The sequence below is a fragment of the Physcomitrium patens genome, chromosome 13 (assembly GCF_059467195.1).
Source record: "Physcomitrium patens ecotype Gransden chromosome 13, ASM5946719v1, whole genome shotgun sequence".
Lineage (NCBI taxonomy): Eukaryota > Viridiplantae > Streptophyta > Bryopsida > Funariales > Funariaceae > Physcomitrium > Physcomitrium patens.
Genome location: NC_143422.1, coordinates 7,054,524 through 7,079,278, shown reverse-complemented (window position 1 = coordinate 7,079,278; position 24,755 = coordinate 7,054,524). Strand labels below are relative to the sequence as shown.

The window sequence follows — 24,755 nt, the reverse complement described above, 5'->3', positions numbered from 1 at the left end:
AATTAATAATAATAAAATTACTATTAAATAACATAATTTATATTAGCTAGTTTAAAGAAAAAATATTTGTTTAAAATTTCTTCTTAAAAATTCTACTAAAATCCTTTCTTACAATTGTCATTCTATTATGTCATTTATGTCAAAACTCCTATACTAAATTATTGAAATAATAACTTTAAGCACCATAAGTATATTTTTTGTACTAAAACATATCAATGAATCAATTTTGTGATTCAAACTCTTCATTTTTTTTTTTTTTTTTTTGAATTGACTTGTATCAAAGGTTCTATTTAACTTCTAATCTAATTAAAAATTTAATAAAAATAAAACTACTATTATAAAATCATAAATTTCTATTAGCTAATTTAAAGAAAAGATATTTAACTTTAAATCCCTTCTCAAAGAAAACTCTTTAAAAGACCCACTCTTGCAACTAACATTATTTTTTTTCTATTTATATCAAAACTCCTATGCTAACTTAATAAATTAGTGATTTTAAGCACCATAAGTATATTTTTTGTACTAAAATATACCAATGAGTCAATTTTGTGACTTACAACAAAGGTCCAAGGTGGCCTTAGATCTTCTTTCTTCCTCTCATTGTTTTTGTATTATAGTTAAGCTCTATAAATCATTGTAACATATGTTTTTAATTCTTAAAATTTTTTTTTAGGATGTTTTTGGTGTCTATAGATTGTAGCAATATTGCAATATATTCCTTTTGGTACAAGTTATTCGACAACAAGAATGTTGATGGCTATGTGTTTGTCTTTGGCTCTTGATACAATTATCTAAGAATGATTGAGGAAGCTTGATTGCAACACCAAGGCAGCATCATTGCTGCAAACTTCAATTTGGTTTGATGAGGTAGTCTTCTTAAGAATGAGTTATGCAACTATAGCATTGTTGAAAAATCCTTGGTTGTAATCTCTACACTTTGGAGATTGTTGCACTAATGATTGGTGGCCATTATCTCGTGGTGGTTTTTCTCTACAAAAAGTGCTATTGGAGCTACTCACAATGTTATATACCATAGAAGATTGTTATTCTATAATTGTTGGAGTAACTGGTATTGTTTAGGTTTTGTTCTCTTCTATGTAGATTTATAACAGTGGCAATTATTAAGAAGGATATCGACAACTTTTGGATTTGATCTTTTTCAATTCTGATTTTTTTTTCTTGATTATGTTCATAGTGGCTAACAATCCTAGCTCCTTCTTTCACCATAGATCAAAGTTGTATTCTAAATTGGTTTTGAACACATTGTCAACCAGCATGGACTTTGTGTTCATATCTCTAATGTAATAGATTTGGAAGTCAACTAAAGAGATATCTATTTGAAATTATTGTTTATTAAAGAAATCACAACATTGTGTATTTGATCTTCAATGGAATGGAATCTTCGTATTTTTTTAAGATTGTAAGTGACTCACTTTATTATTATTTTGGCTAAATCCATTATGGCAATTTTGGCCAAATTAGTATTTTACAAATACAAGCAATAGCAACTTGAAGAAAAAAACCATATATTAAAAGAAACATTTGATTTACTATGAGTTGAATAAATCACATATATAATCAATATTTCAATATGAAGCATATTATACATGGCATAGATTAGCTTTTAATTAATAAGGTCATAAATCAAAATATTAGAAGAGTTGAGAACTTTAAAGATATTTATATTTAGCGCAGCTCATATTAGTGGCACTTGCAATAGTAGATTTATTGTTGGAGAAGGGTGTATAGATAGTAGGATGAAAGAAGTGTTATGATGAAAGCAATATTAAGAAGATCCTCAATTCAAAGGTGTTTACTTTATTGCCTATAGCAGCAATAAAGCCTAAGTATTAAGAACCTAAGTATGAAGAGAATTGGTAGATGGCCATTTAGGATATTCAAAAGTTTTTTTTAAACTTCTATCCTTAATTGTGAGAATTTCTAAAGATAGAATATAAATCAATCAATATTTTTTTTTAAATTACTTAAAAGAAGTCGATATTAGATAAAAACTTTTGTAGATGAATTTAGGTTAAGTATGGATGAATAATTTTATAGATAAAATTTTATACTTAAATAAAAAAATAAAAATAAAAATAAAAAAAATTGATGAATTTTTTAGCCTTTGGTAAAAATTATCTTAGATGAAATTTTAATTTTAAAAAATTAAAATTAAAATTAAACTAAATAAGAAGAGAAGGAAAAAAAACTAAATTTTGAGATATAAGTGAGTTTTAAAAATAATATTATATTCCTTGAATTGTGATTACGGATGTATGAATAAAAAATTTAACTTATTTAAATAATCTAAGGTCTTAATAAAAATTAGAAGAACATTTTTAGATAGTCAAACTATAAATTAATGAATAGTTATGAACTAAGATAAATTATCTATTAGAGAGATTTATCTAGCTTACAATTGAGATATTAGAACTTATTTAATATTTTTTACATAATAGTCATAAAATAATAAGGATAATTAAATTATTGTGAATTCGGATAGATTTCCAACTAATAGAGTTTTATTTTAATTTACAAGTAGAAATAGATTTGTAATTTAATTTAGAGCTAATATTTTAAGTACTTATTAATGTGTATATTCACAAGTCAAAAGAAAATTTAAAAGAGTTATTTTTGCAATAAAAGCTGAAAAAGATTAATTAATTATTACAATAATAGTAATTAAAATATGTTGCTTTCCATTGCTTAAAATAATTATTAATTTTTCAACATTAGATATTGCAATACTAAGATGGATTGCCTTCATCAAATCATTTAATTTAGAATTTAAGAATGTTTCTGAAAAAGATAATTGAATAGCCTCAATTTTCTCTATTTATATTATACATTGATCAAATAATTCATAGTTTAGTAATGGAATATGTGCCTATTGTACTCATGAGAAGGAAAAAATCTATTATTCCAATTAAAGAAAAAATATAAACATAGAGTAAAGATGGATTGACAAGAAAAAAAAAAAAATAGCTGTTAGGATTCAACAACTAGAGCAAAAACCAAAAGATGTACAAATAGCATTAGAAAGATGAAAAAAAGCAAGGTTACAAAATAAGGAATGATTTGATAAACAACATTGAATGAGACTTAGGACAATTGAAGAAAGTAATTGGATTTTGGTCTATAATAGTAGCTTAAACAATAAATATGATATTTTAAAGAAGTTTTTTAAACTTTGATTTAGACCATATGTAGTATAGCTATTCATGATAGTATAATCTATTCATTACAAGAATTAGATGGAATAGGATTAAAAATACCAATTGCAACAAAGCTAGTGAAGTTATTCAAATAAAGATATATATATATATATATATATATATATGAATTAATAAGATAGATCATAAATAACTGTAATATTAAAAAAATTAAAAGAAAAAAATAATTATTAATAAAAAAAATTACCTAAAGATACTAAAAATTAATATTTAAAGTAGATTGGTTGTAAATCAAGATCAAAATCAAACCCTGAGGCACCTATAGCAACTCCAAGGTTCTTTTGCTAATCTAAGAACATTTATTGAGATCAAAATTTAAAATATTTTTTTTGGTTTTGGTTTCAAAAGAATTAGATGCATATTGATTTTTTGAGAGCTTTTCAAAGTAAGAGATGTACTTAGAAGTTTTGGATTTTAAGAAACAAAACAAGGCTTACATATTTGAAGAATTTGTAGATTTTTTAGTAAATTTATAGGTAAAAGTATATAATTTTTTTTATTTTCTTTGTCTTTATTAAATTTTAAAAAATTTGAAGTCAATCAAAATATTAGATTGAAAGATATGAAAGTATTATTAGATTAGGATCTTGGCTATTTGAATTTTAGGATTAGTAAGGATTTTTGTGATTCTACAAACCTCCAAATTTAATTAAAGAATTTTTTTGTGAAAACATATAAGGTTTTAGTATCTACACATTTGTGGAATTGGAGAGCAATTGAACAATTCAATAAAAAGTAATTTGTACTGAAAGATCAATATATAGGTTAAAGAAGAAGAATAGCTAACATTTAAGAGTTTTAAGGACTCTTTTTTTCAATTGATGAGTTTGGTTTTTTTCAAAATTTGTATGCTTATTATTTGTTTAAAGATTAAAATATAGATGAAATTTTAGTTAAAATAAAAAATTAAATTAATATCTATTGGTATTTTAAAACAACTATAGAAATCGATTAAAATTTATTTAGATTTATTTAGAATTTTTTTAGGAATAATTAGGATTTTATTAGGATTTATTAAGTTTTATTTAGAATTTATTTAGGACTTTATTAAGGTTTTATTAGAATTTTTTTAGGATTTATTTAAGAGTATATTAGGATTTTATTAGAATTACTTAAGACCTATTTTGAATTGTTATTTTTAAATTTTTTTAAGATTAATTTTTAAAAAAATTATATTTCTTTCATAATTTCTTTAAAAAAAATGGAATTTGATTGAAGTTTGACTAGGATTGTTAAGGGTTAATTGGAATTTATTTAGGACTCTATTAGACTTCTAAAGACCTTATTATTGTGATTTCATATTTATCTTCTATAACTAAGTGTCTAATGCATTCTCAAACAAGACTTTACGTAATATAACAATGGCCAATTTAATAACTTTTCTTTAGCATTTGTTGCCTCTTGACCAATAAAATATTATTGCAATAAATTTCTATAATGTAAAATTAGTTAAATTTTTTTTTATTTTCATCAAAATAATAATAATAATAATATTTTAAAAAATAATTTTAAGGTGTAAAATAAATAATAAATACAAAAAAATAATTTATCATAAGAAAAAAAAAATCTAGATTTAAATTTAAAATTTATGAGATATTAAACACTAACATCTAGAAGAAAAATATGATCTTTATTTTCCAACAAAAATAATTTCATAGAATTCCAAAATTTACACACAAAATTGAGGGGATCTATAAGTTATGGAGAAATGAGAAGTTAGAAGTGATAATATTTAAAATCAGCAAAGTTGAAAAGAAACTATCTCTATGCCCACTAGCAATTTATCTTTGGTAATATCTTTTAGATTGTAACTTATTTTTATTATTATTATTATTACTTATTTTAATACATACTTGATTCAAAACTGACTCTATCAATCATCTCCTTCTTTTATGTATACCAAGTATATTCTTTATAGATTTGATTTTATATAAATATTTGTTTGATTGCATTGATTAAGAAGTTCTCATATTAAAGTTAGATGGTACTTATTCCTGATAGAAATCTTATTAAGTCCTTGATAATCCATAGACATCCATAGTGATTTTTTTTCTTTTTTCTTTACAAACAAAATAAGAGCTCATATTTGAAATTTTGAATGGCATATAAAGTTTTTAATCAAATACTTATTAACATATTCATTGAATGAAGCTAAATTTTTTTTTAATAAGTTGTTAATTTGGTCCAAATGATTGTTGAGCTCCTTCTTAAAGATTAATTGAGCAATCATAAGTACAATGTTTAAAAAAATATTTTCATTTTTTTTCTCAAAAATATCTAAATAATCCTTATATTGGTCTAAAATGTTGCTTCAAGTCTTTCTTCCATTAAAAATAGGTATAGTATAAATAATAAAATATAGATATTTTTTTTTAGTAGATACAAAAGTTCTTGTATCTAAAAATAAGGCTTTAGTTATATTAGACTTATAACTTTTTACTTGGTTAGCAAAATTCTTGTTTATGTTATGAAAAAAATTATAATTTCAAGAAATCTAATATATCTAAGTATTATATTTTTAAGCAATAATAAGCTTAAAATGATTAAATTAAAAATATATATAATAATATATAATAATATTAAATTATTATGATCATTTTTTGCTACATCTACAGAAATAGTTTTATATGTAACATCTCTAGAAGACAAAAAGAAAGATCATCTATGACTTCTACATGCATGTTCTTATTTTTTTTACCTAGGATATAATATCTCTTTTAAAAAATCTTTATCTAAAAAGCAAGCTAAGGCTTTTAAGTCTAAAAAGGCAAGGACTTTGTAATTTTTAGGTTCTAAACAAATGCTTATTATAAAATAAAGTGAAAATTCTAATAATATAATATTAAATTTACTAAGTATTACATAAGATTTTAATTATATGGTTCCTATTGTAATAAAATAAATTTATTTTCAAACACTTTATCTTCATTAATACTTATGCTTTTCATTTTTTTGTTGCATTACTTCTTTAAATAGTGTTGAGCATTGTACCTAGGTTTTTAATAATACAAGTATAATTTTTGTAACAACATTAAGTCTTTGTTTGCTTGATGAGAGATTTAAAACGTATTGCATTAATTTACATAGGTTTTAGTCTTAATAAATAAATTTCTAAAAATTTTGAAATTATTATCATGATTTGATTTGTTTTCCTCTAATCAATTCTTTATTCTTGGTCAATTCTAAAGAGTCCATTGTTGCATGAAATGTCTTAAATAATAAATTATTTTTATAAAAATTATTTTTGATATTATTAATAATAAATCTTTAGCAGTGTCTTTTAATTCATACTGAAATTGGTTGATAAGGAATTTATTATTCCAATCCACATCATAAGAAAAGCTTTGGAGTTTCCTAGCATATAGAAAAGTTAATTATAACTTATATTGTAAAGACATGAATTTTGTTTCTATTTTTTTTTAATACTTTCTCAAAATATAGTTTTAAATACTTTCAAGAATGAATTTAGATCACATAGGAGTTATGAATCATTTTCTATCAAAGGTGTAAACTAATAGAGAGCACTCTAAAATATGAGTGCTCTTATAAATCTAACTTAAATAAGTCCATTATAAATTTAAAAAGATGTAGTATTAAATAGAACTTGACTTATTGTAGAAATCTTCAAAAAAAAAAATTATTCCATCAAACTTCTTTGACATAGTATTTTTGCCTCTTATATACTTGTAATAGCAAGGCTTTTTAAATTCATTTTTAAAGTTGATTTACTTACTTCTCTCAAACTATACAACTTTTTAGTATAAATATTGGACATCATTGTTGATTTTTTTTATAAAAATATAAATAATACTTTCATGGTTGATATTAATAACATGTGAAATATTTTCCTTAAATGATTGATAAACTTATATAGATCTTCAATATTTTCAAATCTATATTTAATTCCATTATATATGGAATTTACAATTTTTTTTCTTTCTATTTATATAATAGACGACTTCAAAAAATCTAAAATTCAAATTAGAAGATAATCTGTAATTTCTAATATCAAATCAAAAATTTTCAAAGAAAAAAGTAGTTTAATTTTTTTATAAAAAAAATAAATATTAAAAAAATATATATATTATTTTAAAAATGAATAGTCTACAACTTTAAAAATACAATAATAAAAATTAGAATAATCTACTTGTTTTTAAAACAAAAAATAAAAAAATAAAAAAATAGTAGTCTTGTCAAATTGTCAAAGACATGAATTATAATAAAACTCTAAAGAAGCAATACATTCTTGTAATACTTGAAATGAGAAAGTAGATAGATATAATATAACAATATAATCTATTAAAGATAGATATAAGATAGAAACTAAAATGGCTATTACCAAATATAAAGAAAATAAAGATTCTTGATCTAAGACAAGAACAAAAGAAAGGTGAGGAAAGCTTCATATTTACCTCCATATATACTATCTAATAAAGGAGCCATATACTAATTTTCTAGAGGTTACAAATAAGATACATGTTTAATTTGCAATGTAAGTTTCTAACATGTATTCTACATGCCTAACTTATACAACAAGTTTCCAACATGTGTGACATATGGCTAACTTGTTGGCCAAATTCTTATCATATCAATTATCTACAAACACTTCAAAAATCAAATTTACATCCAAAAAGCTTCTAAAAAGCTTTCCTACAAGATATTATCAAATTTACTCATTTCTATTTATTTTTACATAACATTTTTTTATCTTCTCTAGTATCAATATATTTGTGATAATATGTCACAATCTTAAGTAGCATAAAAACTAATTTCAAATTATTTATATATAAAAATTATTTATAAAGAAATAATAAAAATATATTTATTTCCATCACTTGGAAGGTAATAATTAAAGGAATTTATTATATCTTTAATTAGTTCATACATAATGCTATAAAATATTCTACTGTACATTACTACATGATTAGATCTATTAAAAATTAGTTATTATTTTTTATATTTAGCACAAATATAATTTATCAATCTTCTAAATATTTTATCTATATTCTTTAAAATGACTTTTAAAAATTAGAGTAAAACCAAAAAATAATATAATAATTAAAAAAATCCAATATTTTTATACTTTACCAAGAGTATTTATAGATTTTTATCAAATTATATGCATAAAGATAAAAATTAAAAATTAATATTTTAATAATTATAAAATTAAATAAAAAATATATAAATATTTTTAAAAATATATAAATATTTTTAAAAATATATAAATATTTTTAAAAATATTAAATATTAAATTTGATTCTTTTAAATTATTCTTTTAGATTAATCTTAAAGATCTTAATTTTAAAATCATTATAATTTTTAGTTTAATTTCTGAAATTTCTAAGACATTAAAAATTTATATATATATATATATATATATATATATATATACACACACATACATATATATATATATATATATACACACACATACATATATATATATATATATACACACACATACATATATATATATATATATATATATATACACACACACATACATATATATATATATTAAAATTAGATAGTAATTTATTTATAGAGTATTTTTTAAAAATATGTTCATAATTTATTTTTAAAATTATTTAAAAATTTATATTATCAAATCTTCTTGATTATATTTTTTAAGCTTATTTTAATCATTTATTGAAGAATGTATATTTAATATTTTTTCTTAATTTAAACCACTTCTAGAAATTTTAAATTAATTCTTTTAAGTATTAAATTTTTAGGAATTTTCATGAATATATATATATATATATATATATATATATAGTTCAATAAAAATTTAGCCTCGATTGCTAAAAATAATATTCTGATTGAACTATATATATATATATATATATATATATATTTTAGTTCATTTACTAAAAATAATATTCTGATTTTTTTTAAAATATTATTTAGTATATATAATAAATACTAATATTATTATTAAAATTTAAAAAATAGAAAAAAATAAAATAAATCATGTATATAACAACTTCTTAAGAAACATTGTGAAAGCTTGTAAAATGTAAGTTGGATCTACATGTGTTTATTATGTGTACCATATGGACATAGAAACTTATCTTATAATTTTCTAAATCTATATAGCTACTTTTGAAATTCCCAACAATTAAGACACTTGCCATGCAAGTTTTGAGAAAGAACAAATATACTTTCTAGTTAGCTAGTATATTTGGAGGTAATTTAGAGACTATTTTTAATCTTGTTAATACCTCTTATACTCTAACATTGATTCAAGACTATATAGACTTTTGTATTTGGCAATAATCATGACAAAAATATATTTTCTATTCATCTTTTTCCTCCATTCTTACGTATAATTATATTTTCATAAGCATATAGAGATATAAATGTATATATTCATATATTAGACAGTACACAAAAATTACATGAGAACAATCATTTTTACTATAAAATTTTCTTAAACATAATTTATTAATATGTTCTCTTCCTGTTCTGAGGCAAACACGTTTCAATTTCAACAGAATGTTATAACCATTGGATCTACTTTTCTCCCTGAAGCATGATATGCTGATGATAATGTATGTCCTTGATGACAATAAGAAGTCAAGTTTCATTGGTTAAGAAATAAAAAATGAATAAGTGTTGAGTATTTCGATTAGTTTCCAAAGATGCGATGTTTATATTTTAAACCCCATCTTGTTACATTATGTGAATTCAAAGTATTACTCTCCATGACTATGCGCAGCATGGACTTGGACCACTGAGTGCGTCATGTCATGTCATGTCATGCCATGTGCAAAACCAAGATAGTGACAGGCTCCCACTTTCCCGCCCACATCTCCATTACAAGTGTTGCACGTGCTGCTATGCTGGGTGGCAGGGGATGATACTTTTCCGCATTTCGTTCTCGAATGTATGTCAACACCAGAATTTTAACTTTGGTTGAGATTGTTGAACATCAATTCCAAAATCTTTTTCGGCAATGGGATTATATAACTAGCAAATAATTATAGAAAATTAGATTATTGGCTGTTGAGAATATTTAGAATGACAAAAGAGTAATAGTAAGTCATATATACACATAAGAGTAGTAGTAAGTCATACACACAAGAGGGTTTCTAAAGAAAGAGCACTTCACACATAAAAATCTATTGATCTGGTTATATCTCACATACAAGAAGAGAAAAGGAGAGAGGATAAATAGTACTTCTCCACTAGACTCTAAATACTATAGCTATGGTATTTACTATAGTCTACAATGAATATTATAGAGAGTGTCGGCTACATTTAATGATCTCAACACTCCTCCTTGCTCATCATAATATTTACATAATATAAAATTTGTATAGAATTATGATCTATAATTTTCTATGATCTTGCAAGATCAACAATTGTTGCCTCATTAAAACATTATCTAAGAAAACCTTATTGTATTTAAGAACAAAACCATAGATGAAGGAAAAAAAATACAACATCATTTTCTTTAATTATTTAAAGAGTTCATTAACTTTCTTATTCAAGAAAAGTAAGTTGCTGCATACCAATGCCATAAGTAAATCGACAATGGTTGCTTAATGGGAGAGCTTTGGTGAAGAGATCAATAAGGTTATTTGTAGATTCAATTTTCTTAATTATGAGTGGTTAATCAGTAATCAAGACATAGATATAACTAAAATACTTTGGATCAATATGCTTTGTCATGTCGCCTTTAATGAAACCAACTTGCATCTGTGCAATACAAGCACTATTATCTTCATGTAAGATAGTTGGAAAATCATCATATGAAAATCCATAGGTTGTTTGAATGAATTTATCATTTGATCGCAACCAAATACATTCTCGAGATGCTTCATGTAAGGTAATAATTTCTACATGGTTGGATGAAATTACAGTTATTGTTTGTTTCATTGATTTCCATGATATTGTAGCTCCATGTCTTGAAAATACATATCCTGTTTGAGATTTAGCTGTTGCAGTATCAGATTTATATCCTGCATCACAATATCCAACCAATTTTGGATCTGTGGATTATATATAGTATAATTCTAAGTCTTGAGTACCTTTTAAATAACGTAATAAATATTTGATGCCATTCCAATATCGTAGTGTTGGACGTGCACTATGTCTTGCAAGGGATTAGTTGATCACTTATAAAATTATTTATAATTAAATAATCTTGACGACATTGATACCACAGGCATCCCAATTATTTTAAACCATACAAGACCTTACATAATTTAATACCACAATATTGTCTTGGAGCGGGTCCATTTGGAGTTCCTGTTTCTAAACCAGGTGGAACTTGCATATAAATATTTGCATCAAGAGAACCATATAGATATGCAGTTACTACATCCATAAAATGCATCTCAAGGGTAGCATGAATTGTCATTCCAATAATATATCAAAATGCAATTGAATCCATGACTGGAGAATATGTGGATTCATAATCAATGCCAAATCGTTGAGTAAATCCTTAAGCAACAAGACGAGCTTTATAGCGGGTTATTTGACCTTCAGCATCTCGCTTGCATATTAATACCATCTTATATCCCACAAGGCGAGATGTAAGAGTATCTATAATTGGACCAAAGACTTTCTTCTTATACAAAAAGGTATACTCCTCTTCAATAGCAGTTTTCCATTTTGACCAATTAGAGCGACGCACCGCCTCCTCAATGGTTTGAGGTTCAAAATCATCTTCCTTGCAAGAAAGGGCTTCTATAATCATATATGGAAATGATTCATCTATCGTCATAGATGGTCTATCCCAAATATTATCTGTAGCACAATACATAATAGATAATTCTTTACTCAACTTGTTCTTATTCCTTCCAATTCCAAGATTGTTTTTCATAGGAATTGAAGGTACATTATGCATGGATATATCATCATGAATTGGTAGTCCCACAAGATGAGTGGAATTTCTTGAAAAATAATACGAGGATTAGTCAATTTTATAGCTTTCTTCTTACGTGGTTGCTTATCTGGTCCACAAGTTCTTTTAGTTGTTGTTGTTATAACTTGAGGTATTGTAGTCAATGGCACTGCAATCTAAGCAGGTGCATTTTGAGCCTCATTAATAGGAACTCTTATAATTCTAGATGCATCATTGAAGCCATTAGGTGTTTCATCTGTGATCTATTTTAGATGCAAAATCTTAGCAACTTCAATTTCTGCCAAAGATGTCCTAGGATCAAGATTCATTATAAACATTTCTGGTGCTTCAAATATGAGTACTTTATTTCTTTGTTGATTGGATACTCCTCCTTAAAGAGATGGGAATACATTTTTTTCAAAACAAAAATTTTACAAATGTGCATGTAATAATGTGCCAGTTGATAGATCAACAATACGAATAATGCTTGGTGAATCAAAACCAACATATATGTCTTATATCGATGAGCTCCAATGGTACGCCATTGAGGTTCTGGTACTGGAATCCAAGCACGGCAACCAAATACTCGTAAGTGAGATACATTTGGAATACAACCCAAAATGAGCTCATGTGGTGAAACAATTTCAAGAGAAGAAGGACAGAGGCATATTAATGCTGCAGCATATAAAACTGCATGATCCCACATAGATGCAGGTAAATTTGTATGAAGGAGGAGTGGCCCGGTTATGAGTTGTATACGCTTTATAAATGACTTTGCAAGTCTATTTTGAGCATGTTCATATGGAACATAATATGTCAACTCAATTCTTGTTGCAGTATAATAGTCTTCAAAAGACTTTGATGCGAATTCTTTTGCATTATCCATACATAATGTTTTTATAAGATAATCAAGAAAATATGCCCAAAAATGAATAAGCATAGATATAAAATAGGTAAACACCATGTTTCAAGTTGATAATAATGAAACATATGATTGTTTACCTGATTCATCAACAAGGACCAAAAAATAACAAAATGGTCTTGATATTGGATTAATAGGACTACAAATATCACCATGTAATTTTTCAAGCATTGGTGGTAATTCTTGTGGAAGTTTCCAAATTGAAGACCGAGTAATCATCTTACCTTGCACACATACACGATATAATTCTATAGAGTCTACATCCACATGCTTTATATTGTGCTTAGTTATACATGGAATGATCTTTCTAAATAATGTGGATTTTGGATGTCCCAATCATCCATGCCAGAGAGAAACACGACTCTCTGTGATAGATGATGCAAAATTAAATATAATGGGAGGCCGAACCACAATTCGGTATAAACCATTTTTTGTAGCAAAAGCTTTTTCAATAACTTTATGGTTCTTTGCAAGAACCAAAACCTCTTTTCTATTTAAAGTGGCGGTCGAGAGGTGATAACCATTAATACGCACATCTCGGTAGTTGATCAGACTTCGACGTGCTGAGGGTGCAAACATTGCATGTTTACATTTTATAATAGAATCCATAGGTAATTTTACCATCGCTGTGCCTTCTTGGAAACAAAACGCATTTGCTGCAGCCATGGTCATCATATTTTTAGTTTGCTAAGTTGAAGATTTTTCAATAAAAAATCATCTATCTCGCAAGATAGTATATGTTGTTGCAGAATCAATGAGCGCATCATTTGATTTATCATTAGAGGTTTTATCATTCATATAAGCCTCTAAGTCATCAACACCAATTGAATCCATTGACGCATCCATGGTATGAATTTCATGTCGATGGATTCAAATGATTGGACATCAGCTCGTAATTTCTAATTTTCTTTGAATATTTTAATAAAATATTCTGAAGTACAGCACGCATGTGCTAAATGTCCAATCATTCCACACTTATGGCAAGAACGCATCTCTGATTTTTATTTTCTACTATAATTAATAGTAGAACGTTTATTCTTTCCATATGGATAAAAATGGTCATGATTATGACTACTCTGATACTTATGAGCACGTTTTCCATGTTTATATAATTTCTTCTTAGACTTTGAAATATTAAGCGCATGAGATTTTGGAACTGTAGTTCCAATATGATGAGCTTCCGCATTATGTACTAGTAGCTCATTTTGCTTCTCTACAAGAAGTAGATAAGACATGAGATCAGAATGACTTTGAAATTTCATGTTCATATATTGTTGTGCAAGCACATCAGATACAGGAGGAAATGTAGAGAGAGTTTTTTCAATCATTTCTTCTTCAGAAATGCTTTGTCCACATAATCATAATTGTGAGACAATACTATCCATTTTACTATTTAAGACATTTAAATTTGAAAAATCTAAGACACTTAAATGTGTCCAATTATGACATGCACGTGAAAGAAAAATGGTCTTTTGATGATCAAACTTGGATTTAAGATTCTTCCAAAGTTTTGCAAGATCTTCTATTTCTAAATATTGATGTTGTAATACAGGTACAAGATGACGATGAAGGAGAAGAAGTGCTTTCCAACAAATAGCAGGAGGTATAGAAATACTTATTATAGGAGATTCTTCAAACATAATGACATCCGAGAGTTGTTCTGCAAATAAATTTGCTTTTGCCATTTTTGCCGATAATAGATAATTTTTTCCATCCACAGTCAATGGTGGAAATAAAAGAGCTTGAAAATGTTGGGATGCATTGGTAATAGTTGGAACCATCATAAAAGCAATTGAAGATGTTGAAGCACTCATTATAAATAAATCTGCAAAGAAAATACAAGATCAAGTAAAAAAGTTGAGTAAAACGTACCTTAAAATATAAAGTCAAATGAAATGATAAACTTGAACTTGAAATATATATATATATATATATATTTTTTCAAGGAGGTTGTAGATTAAGGCAGCTGAACAGCAATAAGATGGCGGCAGCAGGCAGCGGTAGGGTGGCAGTGGTAGGGTTGCAGTAGTAGGGCGATAGGGTGGCAGCAGCAGGCAACAACAGTAGTGGCGGGCAATGGCAGGCGGCAGTAGTAGGGCAACAAGGTGGCAACAGTAGGCAACGGCAGGCGGCGGCGGCAGTAGGGCAGCAACAGCGGCAGGCGACAGCGTCAATGGCAATAGAGTGGCAGCGGCGGCAGCTCGGTGGGTTTGGCAGCAGTTTGGCAACAATTGCGGGGTGCAGCAGGGAGCAAGCTGGGGTGGAGTTGGGGTGGATCAAGTATTCTAAACAAAATATTCTAAGCAAGCAAGGCAAAGAGTGGAACAAGTGCTCTAAGTAAGCAGCTAATGTGTGAAGGGCCAGCAAGAAGAGCAACAAGATCATGAGGCAGACACTAAGCAAGAGTAATAAGAGTAACAATAGGTTTGAAGAGTCAAGACTAGAGCAAAAAAATTGTGATAGTGTGTAGAAGAAAGTCTTGCTGATAACGTGTTGAGAATGTTTAGAAAGACACAAGAGTAATAGTAAGTCATATACACACACAAGAGTAGTAGTAAGTCATACATAGAAGAGGGTTTCTAAGGAGAGAGAGCTTCACATAAAAATCTATTGATCTGGTTGTGTCTCGTATATAAGAAGAGAAAAGGAGAGATGATAAACAATACTTCTCTACTAGACTCTAAATACTATAGCTACAATATTTACTATAGTCTACAATAAATATTATGGAAAGCACCAGCTACATTTAATGATGTCAACACTAGCGATTGATTTTATCTTTTTTTGATGCAGCTCATGTAACCTCCACATCATAGTAAGAACCCGTATTATATGTGAGCACGTATTGAGTAGTAGAATGATCATGTGAAGTGATGGTAAGGGCAGAAATCGTAGATGCCTTTTTTGCCAAGTGCCGACTTGAGTTTTCAAGCCTTTCAATAACTTGAACCTAAAATATAAACGGTCTCATAGAGATTCTGTGGAATTGTTACGAAGCTCTTTTCCCTGTCAGCATGAAAACGCAGAGCAGGGTTTTGGTGACCACATTGAGAATGACATTATCAACTCTAGAATGTGATAAGCTTTGAAATCAGAAAGAAAAACCGTAAGAAGTATCAATTGTGGATCTGTTAGTTGAGAATGCTCAGAAATCTTTTTTCTGAGTTATCAGAGGGTTAGAAAAGCGTCCAAAATTGTAACCAATTCGCTATCTTCATGTGTTCCAAGTGACGAAAAACATCATGACAAACTCAATGCAGTTCCCATATTCTAAATCGAATTCTCTCATCGTTCACTATTTAGTGGGAACTTTTCCTGTATATATTCTATTTCGAGATTTTGTTGACTTAACTGATCTCTCGAAATCGTCAATATCTACGGAAGCAAGTACATTTACATCGAAAAATAATTCAAACCGATTCGTGTAGCCCAAAATATAAGAATCGTTGTTGCAGGGTAATCACAACCCGTCTTGGTCACTTATCAAGTGCTCCACACCTCCACTCGTAGGCCTGTCAAATTAGATAACGTGATACGTTAGGTTTTACTCTGCCCTTGTTTCGGTTATTTACAACCCCTCCAAGTAACATTTAACGGTGAAATCCAATTCGAATTCAAGGAAGAAAATACGAACACTTACAAGCCAACCAAAACTTTCATGGAATCGTAGCAGAACCATTGCGCAGTAACCAACGGACCCACGAGCATCACACGCAACGGCAAGCTTCTTGTGAATAGCCCTACAAGTCCTATGCTCTTAGCAGCCTGTTGAAGAGCAATCACATGAGCATTACTGATTATGGGTCTTAAGTTGCATTTCAGAACCCGAAACAAATTGAACTGCAGGCATGAACGGAAACGTAAGGATGTAGATGAATCTGCTGTGAAAACTACGGTAAAAAAATGATTATAAGGCGTTATCAAACCTGCACATAAGAGAGGCCCTTCCTTTTGTTGATAGCAGTTATCATGTTGTCCGCTGGGTTAGAGATAATGGTACCCGCCACCCCAGACATGTAACCAGCCATACATGTGACCCCGAGCTGCACGCCCATTGAGCACTCGTTTTTAGGTTTATGGATAATATTCCCATAAAGAAAATCAACTGAATGCTCGAACGTAGAAAACATGAGTACTGCAACTGCAAACATACACAGGAAATTAGATAGCCAACAAGAATTCTTATGTACTCAAAGGGCAAGGTTCAGTCGAAAGAGTGAAAGAACGTGTACTACTGTCTCCAGGTCGGATAACGAGCGGTATAACAATGGAACAGAGATTCTGAATGATAACTCACAAGGTAGGTTGCGTCCCCAAAGTGACACAAGGCCCTTGTACAGCCTGGAAAAAATAAGAATCTGGTTCTCAGACACTAATTCTCAAAACTAGATGGAATTTGCAGAAAATGCAAAGAGAAATTTCAATTAAGTACTAACTTACTATACATGACAAATTTCATAAGCATGGGGGGCAGTGCGATTCCTAACATGTGGACAAACAAACAAATACACAACGACCTCAACTCATCCCAACGACACCTGACACATTGTGCAATTAAAAGGGAAGGTAAAGCCACTCACCCAGTGAGTCCTTCTGCACGATACACTTTAGGTAATCCATCAGTTAAACCCTTTGCGTAGCCCGTCTGTACTCGCACTTTGATTGATTCAAACGGACATAATGCCGTGTCTGCTATGATCTGCGCAGATAAGCTGCTAGCAACATAAATCGAAGTTTTGTTCAGCCTTATGTAGTCTGTACCAGCTACGTCGCTGTAAAACTTCTTAAAGTATTCGTAAAGACCAAATTTAAATGCTCCTTGAGCGCTGTAGCCGCAAAGCTTACTTCCCCAGCCCTTCCATATACCTTTCAGTCCTTGCTCACTGTAAATTATGCCAAAACTTTTTACAATAGATTTGTATTTTCGGGGATTAGCCTGCGCAGCACGAACAATTGAGAATCTCAGTAAATGAAACAAGACTCAATTTAAAGCTGTTGAAGCTCTCGAATCATGTCAGATGTAGAAAGATAGCAAGAGAATTTTTTTCAATAACTAGTCATAGAATGAACAATGTGGGTGGTGCGACTAGGCCCCACTGAACCGTCAAAAATGAACACTTGGAACAGTACTAAATTACAGTTTTCCTCCAGCAGTAGGGCAGCAAGTAATAAGTATTTTCCACTCAACGTTTCACGCACTTCATGCAAATGTAGGGAGAGATCTAACCAGAATCATCTCAGAAATACCTGCATATTGACCTTCAGCATGTCGAAGGGGGTAACAAGCAAATGAACCGAGCCAGTGGATATCATACCGCTCAATGCACAAGCTGCGTAATACTTGTTGGAAAAAAGCTCCAGTTTCGTAGTAGGCATTTGGGGTACCCATGTTTGCTCCATGATTCTCCCCACCTTGTACTTCGTGTCGAGCACTCGTCGTAGACAACTCTTTCTTGAAATCTGCAACACTTCCAAACGATGGTTTCCTGTGATTCCCTCACACCTCCGATAAGCTACTTGCTTTGAGATTGAAGGAACTTTTAAATATGGGAAGAATCATGCTAATTATCCTTCCCGGTCCAGAATGAATCGACGCCATGTCTATTGAAGCACATTGTTGATTCATTGTACACTGACGTCGCACACTTTTGCGCTCATCTGCCCTTCTGGTCCTAAGGCAATGTAATCCGTATCAATAGTATTAAATTGTGGAATTTAAAGTCTTGGTCTCAAACGTAATCCACAATGTGCAATGCTTCAAGGATCCAGAACGTAGAGCTAACAACTGTTGTTCTTCGAGGAATATTTCTATGGTTTCAAAAAATGCAAAAATATCGCCTGTTAACCTTCTCCTTCCTATTAATGACCTCGATTATTTAATTGTACACTTCGAAATGGTGTCACCAAACTAGATCTCGAGTCTGAAGCTAATGAATGACGATGATGAGGTTCCAACTCTCAAAAATGACAAAACTACGTAAATCGGAACAGAAAATACAAACGAAGAGAAAGATTCTACTTCGATTCTCAAACCTTCGCAACGCTGCAAAACTGGGCCCTATCAAAAACAAATTTGACAGTTAGTTTTAGCCACACCGAATGCAATGCGATTAATTTCATCCTCATCAACCAAAAGAGGGAAAAAAACAAAAAAAAATAACACCAACAATAACAAAAACAAGCCGCAAAACGGACGCTAGAATCAGTAAAAGAGAATAAATAAATCAATTCTAAAAGAATCAAGAAAGGAAGGCAAGCGAAAACAAGGCGGAATTACCAAGAGTAGGAGACAAAGGAGCACGAGAGTGCGGCCTCAGCACCAAGAGAAAACTCGAATGAATGCAACAGCAGATGTGCAGTGGTGGCTCGGTGCATCTCCGAAGCCCGGGGAAACACAGGAGCAAGTTTCAATGTGAAAGCCTGAAACGGTCTGTCCAGCGTTGAAAGCACAGGAGGAGGGTATTATTGGGAGGATCTCTTGAGGTGCTCCTCATTGATACCAGCAGCGCATCGATGTTATGTTCTACGACCGTCGCTGATTTTAATTGACTGATGTGGCAAACGTTGCGGTGATACCTGCGCAAATATTCCAGGTGGCAGTCTTTGGTCATTGCTCAAGCCTCCCTCCAGTGCTCCTCTCCTTTTAGCAAAGTATTTTCCTGCTCTGGAAGCCATAGAAAGTTTCCAGAACCAACCAACCAGTTTGGAGAGGACCCCCCTTCCGGAAGCTGCTGAGCGGGGGGGCGGAGGGGGGTTGTACAGTATAATCATCAGCCCTAGGTTAGGTTCTACTCTAGTTCCGGTAAAGCACCGGGCGAAACTCCTGGTGACCGTCGAATCCGAAGGCTGTCTTATTATGGCGGCCAACAGCGGTGATACAGTTTGAGGGGAAGACCTAAAACTCGACATGGATGCGGCGGTCGTGAAGTCGTACGCTCAGAAGCTAAAGGTGATGGCTACAGTCCACCCTCCATATGTGTTAACAATTCGGAACAAGGAAACTTTTAACGTTTATCTGGTGTTACCACTTTGACACTAATCGGGGAAGCATATACAATTTGTGATCCTTACATGAATAACACTTATGTGACTTAGGAATTAATTACATGAATAACACTTAAGTGACTTAGGAATTACTTACATGAATAATACTTATATGACTTAGGAATTAAAAACAATAATTCTTATATAATTAAAGGATGAAAGTACATAAAATATGAATGTCATCATATATCTAAGCATAGTAAAAGTAGTTCGTCAAGTTCCTATTTTCTTTTGAAGTATTCAAAAACAATAGATAAGAGGTATAACATCAATAAGTCTTTGTTCTAAAAATTGTTTCAAGGTTATTAATACACTTTTAATATCCTTAAATCCTACTCTATCTACTACATCTCCAATTTGTACATTACTAACTGCTTTAATGGCTTCATTGGTAACTACATCAAAGATATCATTAAGCATATCTATAATTTCTTCTTTAGTAGATATGTAGGGATTGTTTAGATGAAACTCCAATTCATAATTAATGAATTTATGTACATTTATAATAGGTCGTTTTTACTATCTATAGATACTAATGGCAATTGTTCTAATAAGATAGTACTTCTTTCAACTTTCTCTTTTATATTGATTATTCAACTTCTATCATGGACATACACATGTAAATCAATAATTATCTATATGATTTAGATAAAAGTAGGTAAAAATAAGTTAATTCTATAATATCTTCTATATAAGCTGATAATCCTGTGGCAGAAGATTTAGCAAATTGCTTATCAGTGCTACATACAACAATGAAGATACAATTAAAGAAAGCTCAAGAACGACAAAAGACTAATTTGGATGCCTATCACAATGAGCAACTATAATATAATATGGTTGATAAGGTATGGTTACTTTATTGTAATATCAAAACTACTCATCTTTGTCATAAATTAGATTATCGTAGGCTAGGAACCTTTCCTATTTGTGAACAAATCAATCCTATTGCCTATCGATTACATCTACTAGAGTCTATGAAGATCCATCCTATATTTCATGTGTCTCTTTTGGAGCCATATAAGATAGTGAATATCTTGGGAAGAAGACAAATACCACTTCTTTCTATAGAAGTAGATAATTACCAAGAGTTTGAGGTGGAAGAAGTCTTAGACTTAAGATGGCGCTGAAATAGATTGGAATATCTTGTTCATTGGTGTAGATTTGATATTAGTGAATGCACATAGGAGCCATCAAAGAATCTTGCAAATGAAAGAAAGAAAGTTGAAGTCTTTCATCAATGACATCCATCAAAACTAAGATGAAGAATAACAAACCTTTGCTATAAAAAAAATAAGATCAAAAGAAAATAACATTCTACCTTCTATCTTTCATTGTAGTTTCTGTATATTTGTGATGAGATAGAGTACTAACAATGAGTAGATTCAATTCAAGAACTTTCATTTGTGGACTTACCAGATAAGAAATTGCGATTGTCACAACCTTTAAGATGATGGAATCGAGATGAAGATCCTCAAGAATGACATATCTTTCTTTAAATAGATGGCAAGATACAAGATATTTGATATTACGACCTTAGAAGAGACTCTCGATGTTCAGTGATTTTATTAGAGGTAAAAACAACTTTTGACGATGTTCCAAATGTTTTATTTGAAAGAAGTTACAAAGGCCTCAACAATGATCAAATAACAGGGTGGTCTTCTTGCGTTGATATGAGATACTATAGATGGTTGAGAGAACGTATCAACCATCTTTGAAGAGAGAAAAGATCAGAGTATGTAGCAAATATAATTTGTCACATCTTGGACTTTCTCAACATATGAAGACCGCTCTTCATGGAACTCGTGCCTAGAAGGGGGAGTAATATCAAGAACATATATATTTACCTCAATAGTTACCTATATGATTAAGTAAAAGTAGATAAATATAGAATAATTTCATAAAGTCTTTTAGAGAAGCTTCCTAGAAGCTTCATAGAAGCTATTTTGACTTTAGATGTATTTATAGATTAGAAACTTGGCCAAAAAGCTAACCATGTATTGGTAGAATGTGGAACAAGTTATCTTTGGGTAGTAGCTTGTGAAACAAGCCAATTACGTGGTATATACATAGATAACTTACCTTACAAGATAAGATATGTGGCTAACAAAGTCAATACATGTTGGAGGTCGTATAGGACATCGCCACATAGCTCTTAGTTAGATAGTATATATGGAGGCAAGAGTGAAGCCTTCTTCACTCTTGTCAATGCCTTTCTAGTCTTAGTCTTGTTTCAAAACTTTCTAGTCTTTTTATTTTTGGCAATAGCCATTCTAATTAATATTACATCACCTTTTTAGTGACTTTCTAATTGTCTTCAGTGATAGAAGAGTGTATTGAGGATTCTCTTTCTTCGAGATTCATATCCTTGACACTGCCATTACTTGACTTCTTCTACTCTTGCCAAGTCTTTGTTCTTGACATCTTTCAAATAATTAATTGTTGTATGCAATGGCTTGAGTAATAAATTATTCTAAAGATTTTGCTTTTCACATTGTCAAAAATAATTCTTTGACGTTATCTTTCAACTCATATCAAAATTATTTGATAAGTGCTTTATTATTTGTTGCAAGCAAGGTTTTAAAATTCAATAGTATATGTAGTGACTAATTATGATCCTTATTATAAAGACAAGAGTTTGATCTCTACTTCTCATTCTTGATCACTTTCTCTAAGAATGAATTTAAATCATAAAGAAGTTAAGAATTTTTTTTCATCAAAGGTACAAACCAAGCTAAAGCTTTTTTAGATAGAAGTGTACTTATGAAGCCAACTTGAGTAAATCCATTCATGTACTGAAAGAATTTAATCTTAAGTAGAACTTAACTCGTTGTAAAAAACCTCAAAATTTTGATCTTATTCCATTAAACTTCTCAGGCATAAAAATTTTGGCTTTTCTTGAGTTTGTAGAAGCAAGAACATCTGAATTTTGTTGTGAGACTGATTGACTTGTTTCCCTCAACTACACAACTTCTTGATGTAAACTCTGGACTTCTTCTATGGATATAGAAGTACTTCTCCCATGTTTGATATTGGTGATGCATGAAATTTCTGCCCTAAGAATGTTGACAAGCAGGTAAAGATCTACAATAGTTACAAATTTATTCTCACTTTCATTTAAAATAGCATCTATAATCTTTTCTTCTATAGATAACTTAAACAAATCCAAAAAGTTAAATTAGAGGAGGGTAATTTGCAACCTCTAATAAAAATTTCCACAAAGAAGAATAATTCATTCTCTTGTAAAAAAAAGAAAAAAAAAATGTTAAAAAATTAGATTTTTTTGTTTAAAGGTGAGTAGTCTGCAACCTTCAAAATACAACAATAGAAGTGGGATAATCCATTCACTTCTAAAATAAGATAGAAATAGTATGTTAATACTTTTATCAAATTATCAAGGACATGAATCTTGAAGAAAGAAAATCCTCAATATATTCTTGTATCATTGAAGAGAACTAGAAAGTCACTCAAAAGATAATGTAATATTAACTAGAATGGCTATTGCCAAAAACAAGAAGACTAGAAAGTCTTGAAACAAGACTAAAGACTAAAAAGGCATTGATAAGAGTGAAGAAGGCTTCACTCTTGCCTCCTTATATACTTATAATAAGGAGCTATGTAGCAATGTCCTACAAGACGTGTAAAACATGTTGACTTTGCTAGCCACATGTCTTAACTTGTAAGGGAAGTTTTCTATGTATGTGCCACATAGTTAACTTATTCTACAAGCTATTATATGGAGTTAACTTGTTCTACAAGTTATCAACATGTAGTTAGCTTGTTGGTCAAGTTTCTAATCTACAAACATATCTAAAGTCAAAACCACGTCTATGAAGCTTCTAGAAAGCTTCTCTAGAAGAATTTATGAAATTAATCTATATTTATTTATTTCTACCTAATCATATAAGTAACTATTGAGATAAATATATATGATTGTAATATTAAAAAAGAAAAACTAAACTTGTTCTCGTAAAAGTAATAGATGGTCATCTATTGTCTTCTAGAGATGTTACTTATAAAATCCTTCTTATAGAAATAATAATTAATGGTCATAATAGCTTTGTGGTATTTAATATCATTAGATTTTTTTTTAATCCAATCAATTTAGGTTTATCATAGTTAAAAAAATACAATCCTTGACTAGATTGGATTTCTTATACTCTAGACTTTTCTAAAAGTATATCTAAGAGTATAATTAATGAAGTAAAAATCACAAGTCTAGTATAATTAAACCTATGTTTATTAGTGCAAGAGCTTTCTTGCACATTACAAAAAAAGGATTAACTTGTGTTATTTATGCCACACTCATTTTTAATAGTACAAAGACTTTAAGTGGTATTCCAAATCAATATCAAGATTTTGAAGATGTATTTGAAAAAAAGAATGCAGATACTCTTCCAAAACATCATCCCTATGATTGCTTAATTGACCTTCAAGAAAGAATACAATTGCCATTTGGACCAATCTATAATTTATCACAAAATGAGTTGGCCAAACTCAAGGACTATATTTAAGAGAATCCAATTAAGAACTTCATATGCCATTCCAAATCTCTAGTAAGAACCTCAATTCTATTTATAAAAAAAAATGACAAATTATTGTGGATGTGTGTTGATTATCTAAGATTCAACAAGATCACTATTACCAACAAGTACCTACTACTTATAATATTTGGATTTCTTGATCAATTGAATCAAGCTAAGAT

The 24,755-nt window shown here is 29.6% G+C and overlaps 1 protein-coding gene across 1 annotated transcript; it reads right to left on the bottom strand.

Moving 5' to 3' along the window:
• Window positions 1-16,120: 16,120 nt before the first annotated feature.
• Window positions 16,121-19,747, bottom strand: LOC112290265 (mitochondrial phosphate carrier protein 1, mitochondrial). Its single transcript, XM_073538021.2, has 9 exons — window positions 19,586-19,747; window positions 19,287-19,439; window positions 19,043-19,067; window positions 18,257-18,469; window positions 17,590-17,945; window positions 17,307-17,350; window positions 16,936-17,150; window positions 16,650-16,774; window positions 16,121-16,521 (listed from the first exon to the last, which is right to left on the bottom strand). Exons 1-9 carry the CDS (start codon window positions 19,618-19,620, stop codon window positions 16,470-16,472), a joined length of 1,218 nt encoding a protein of 405 aa, XP_073394122.1. The 5' UTR covers window positions 19,621-19,747; the 3' UTR covers window positions 16,121-16,469.
• Window positions 19,748-24,755: the final 5,008 nt, after the last annotated feature.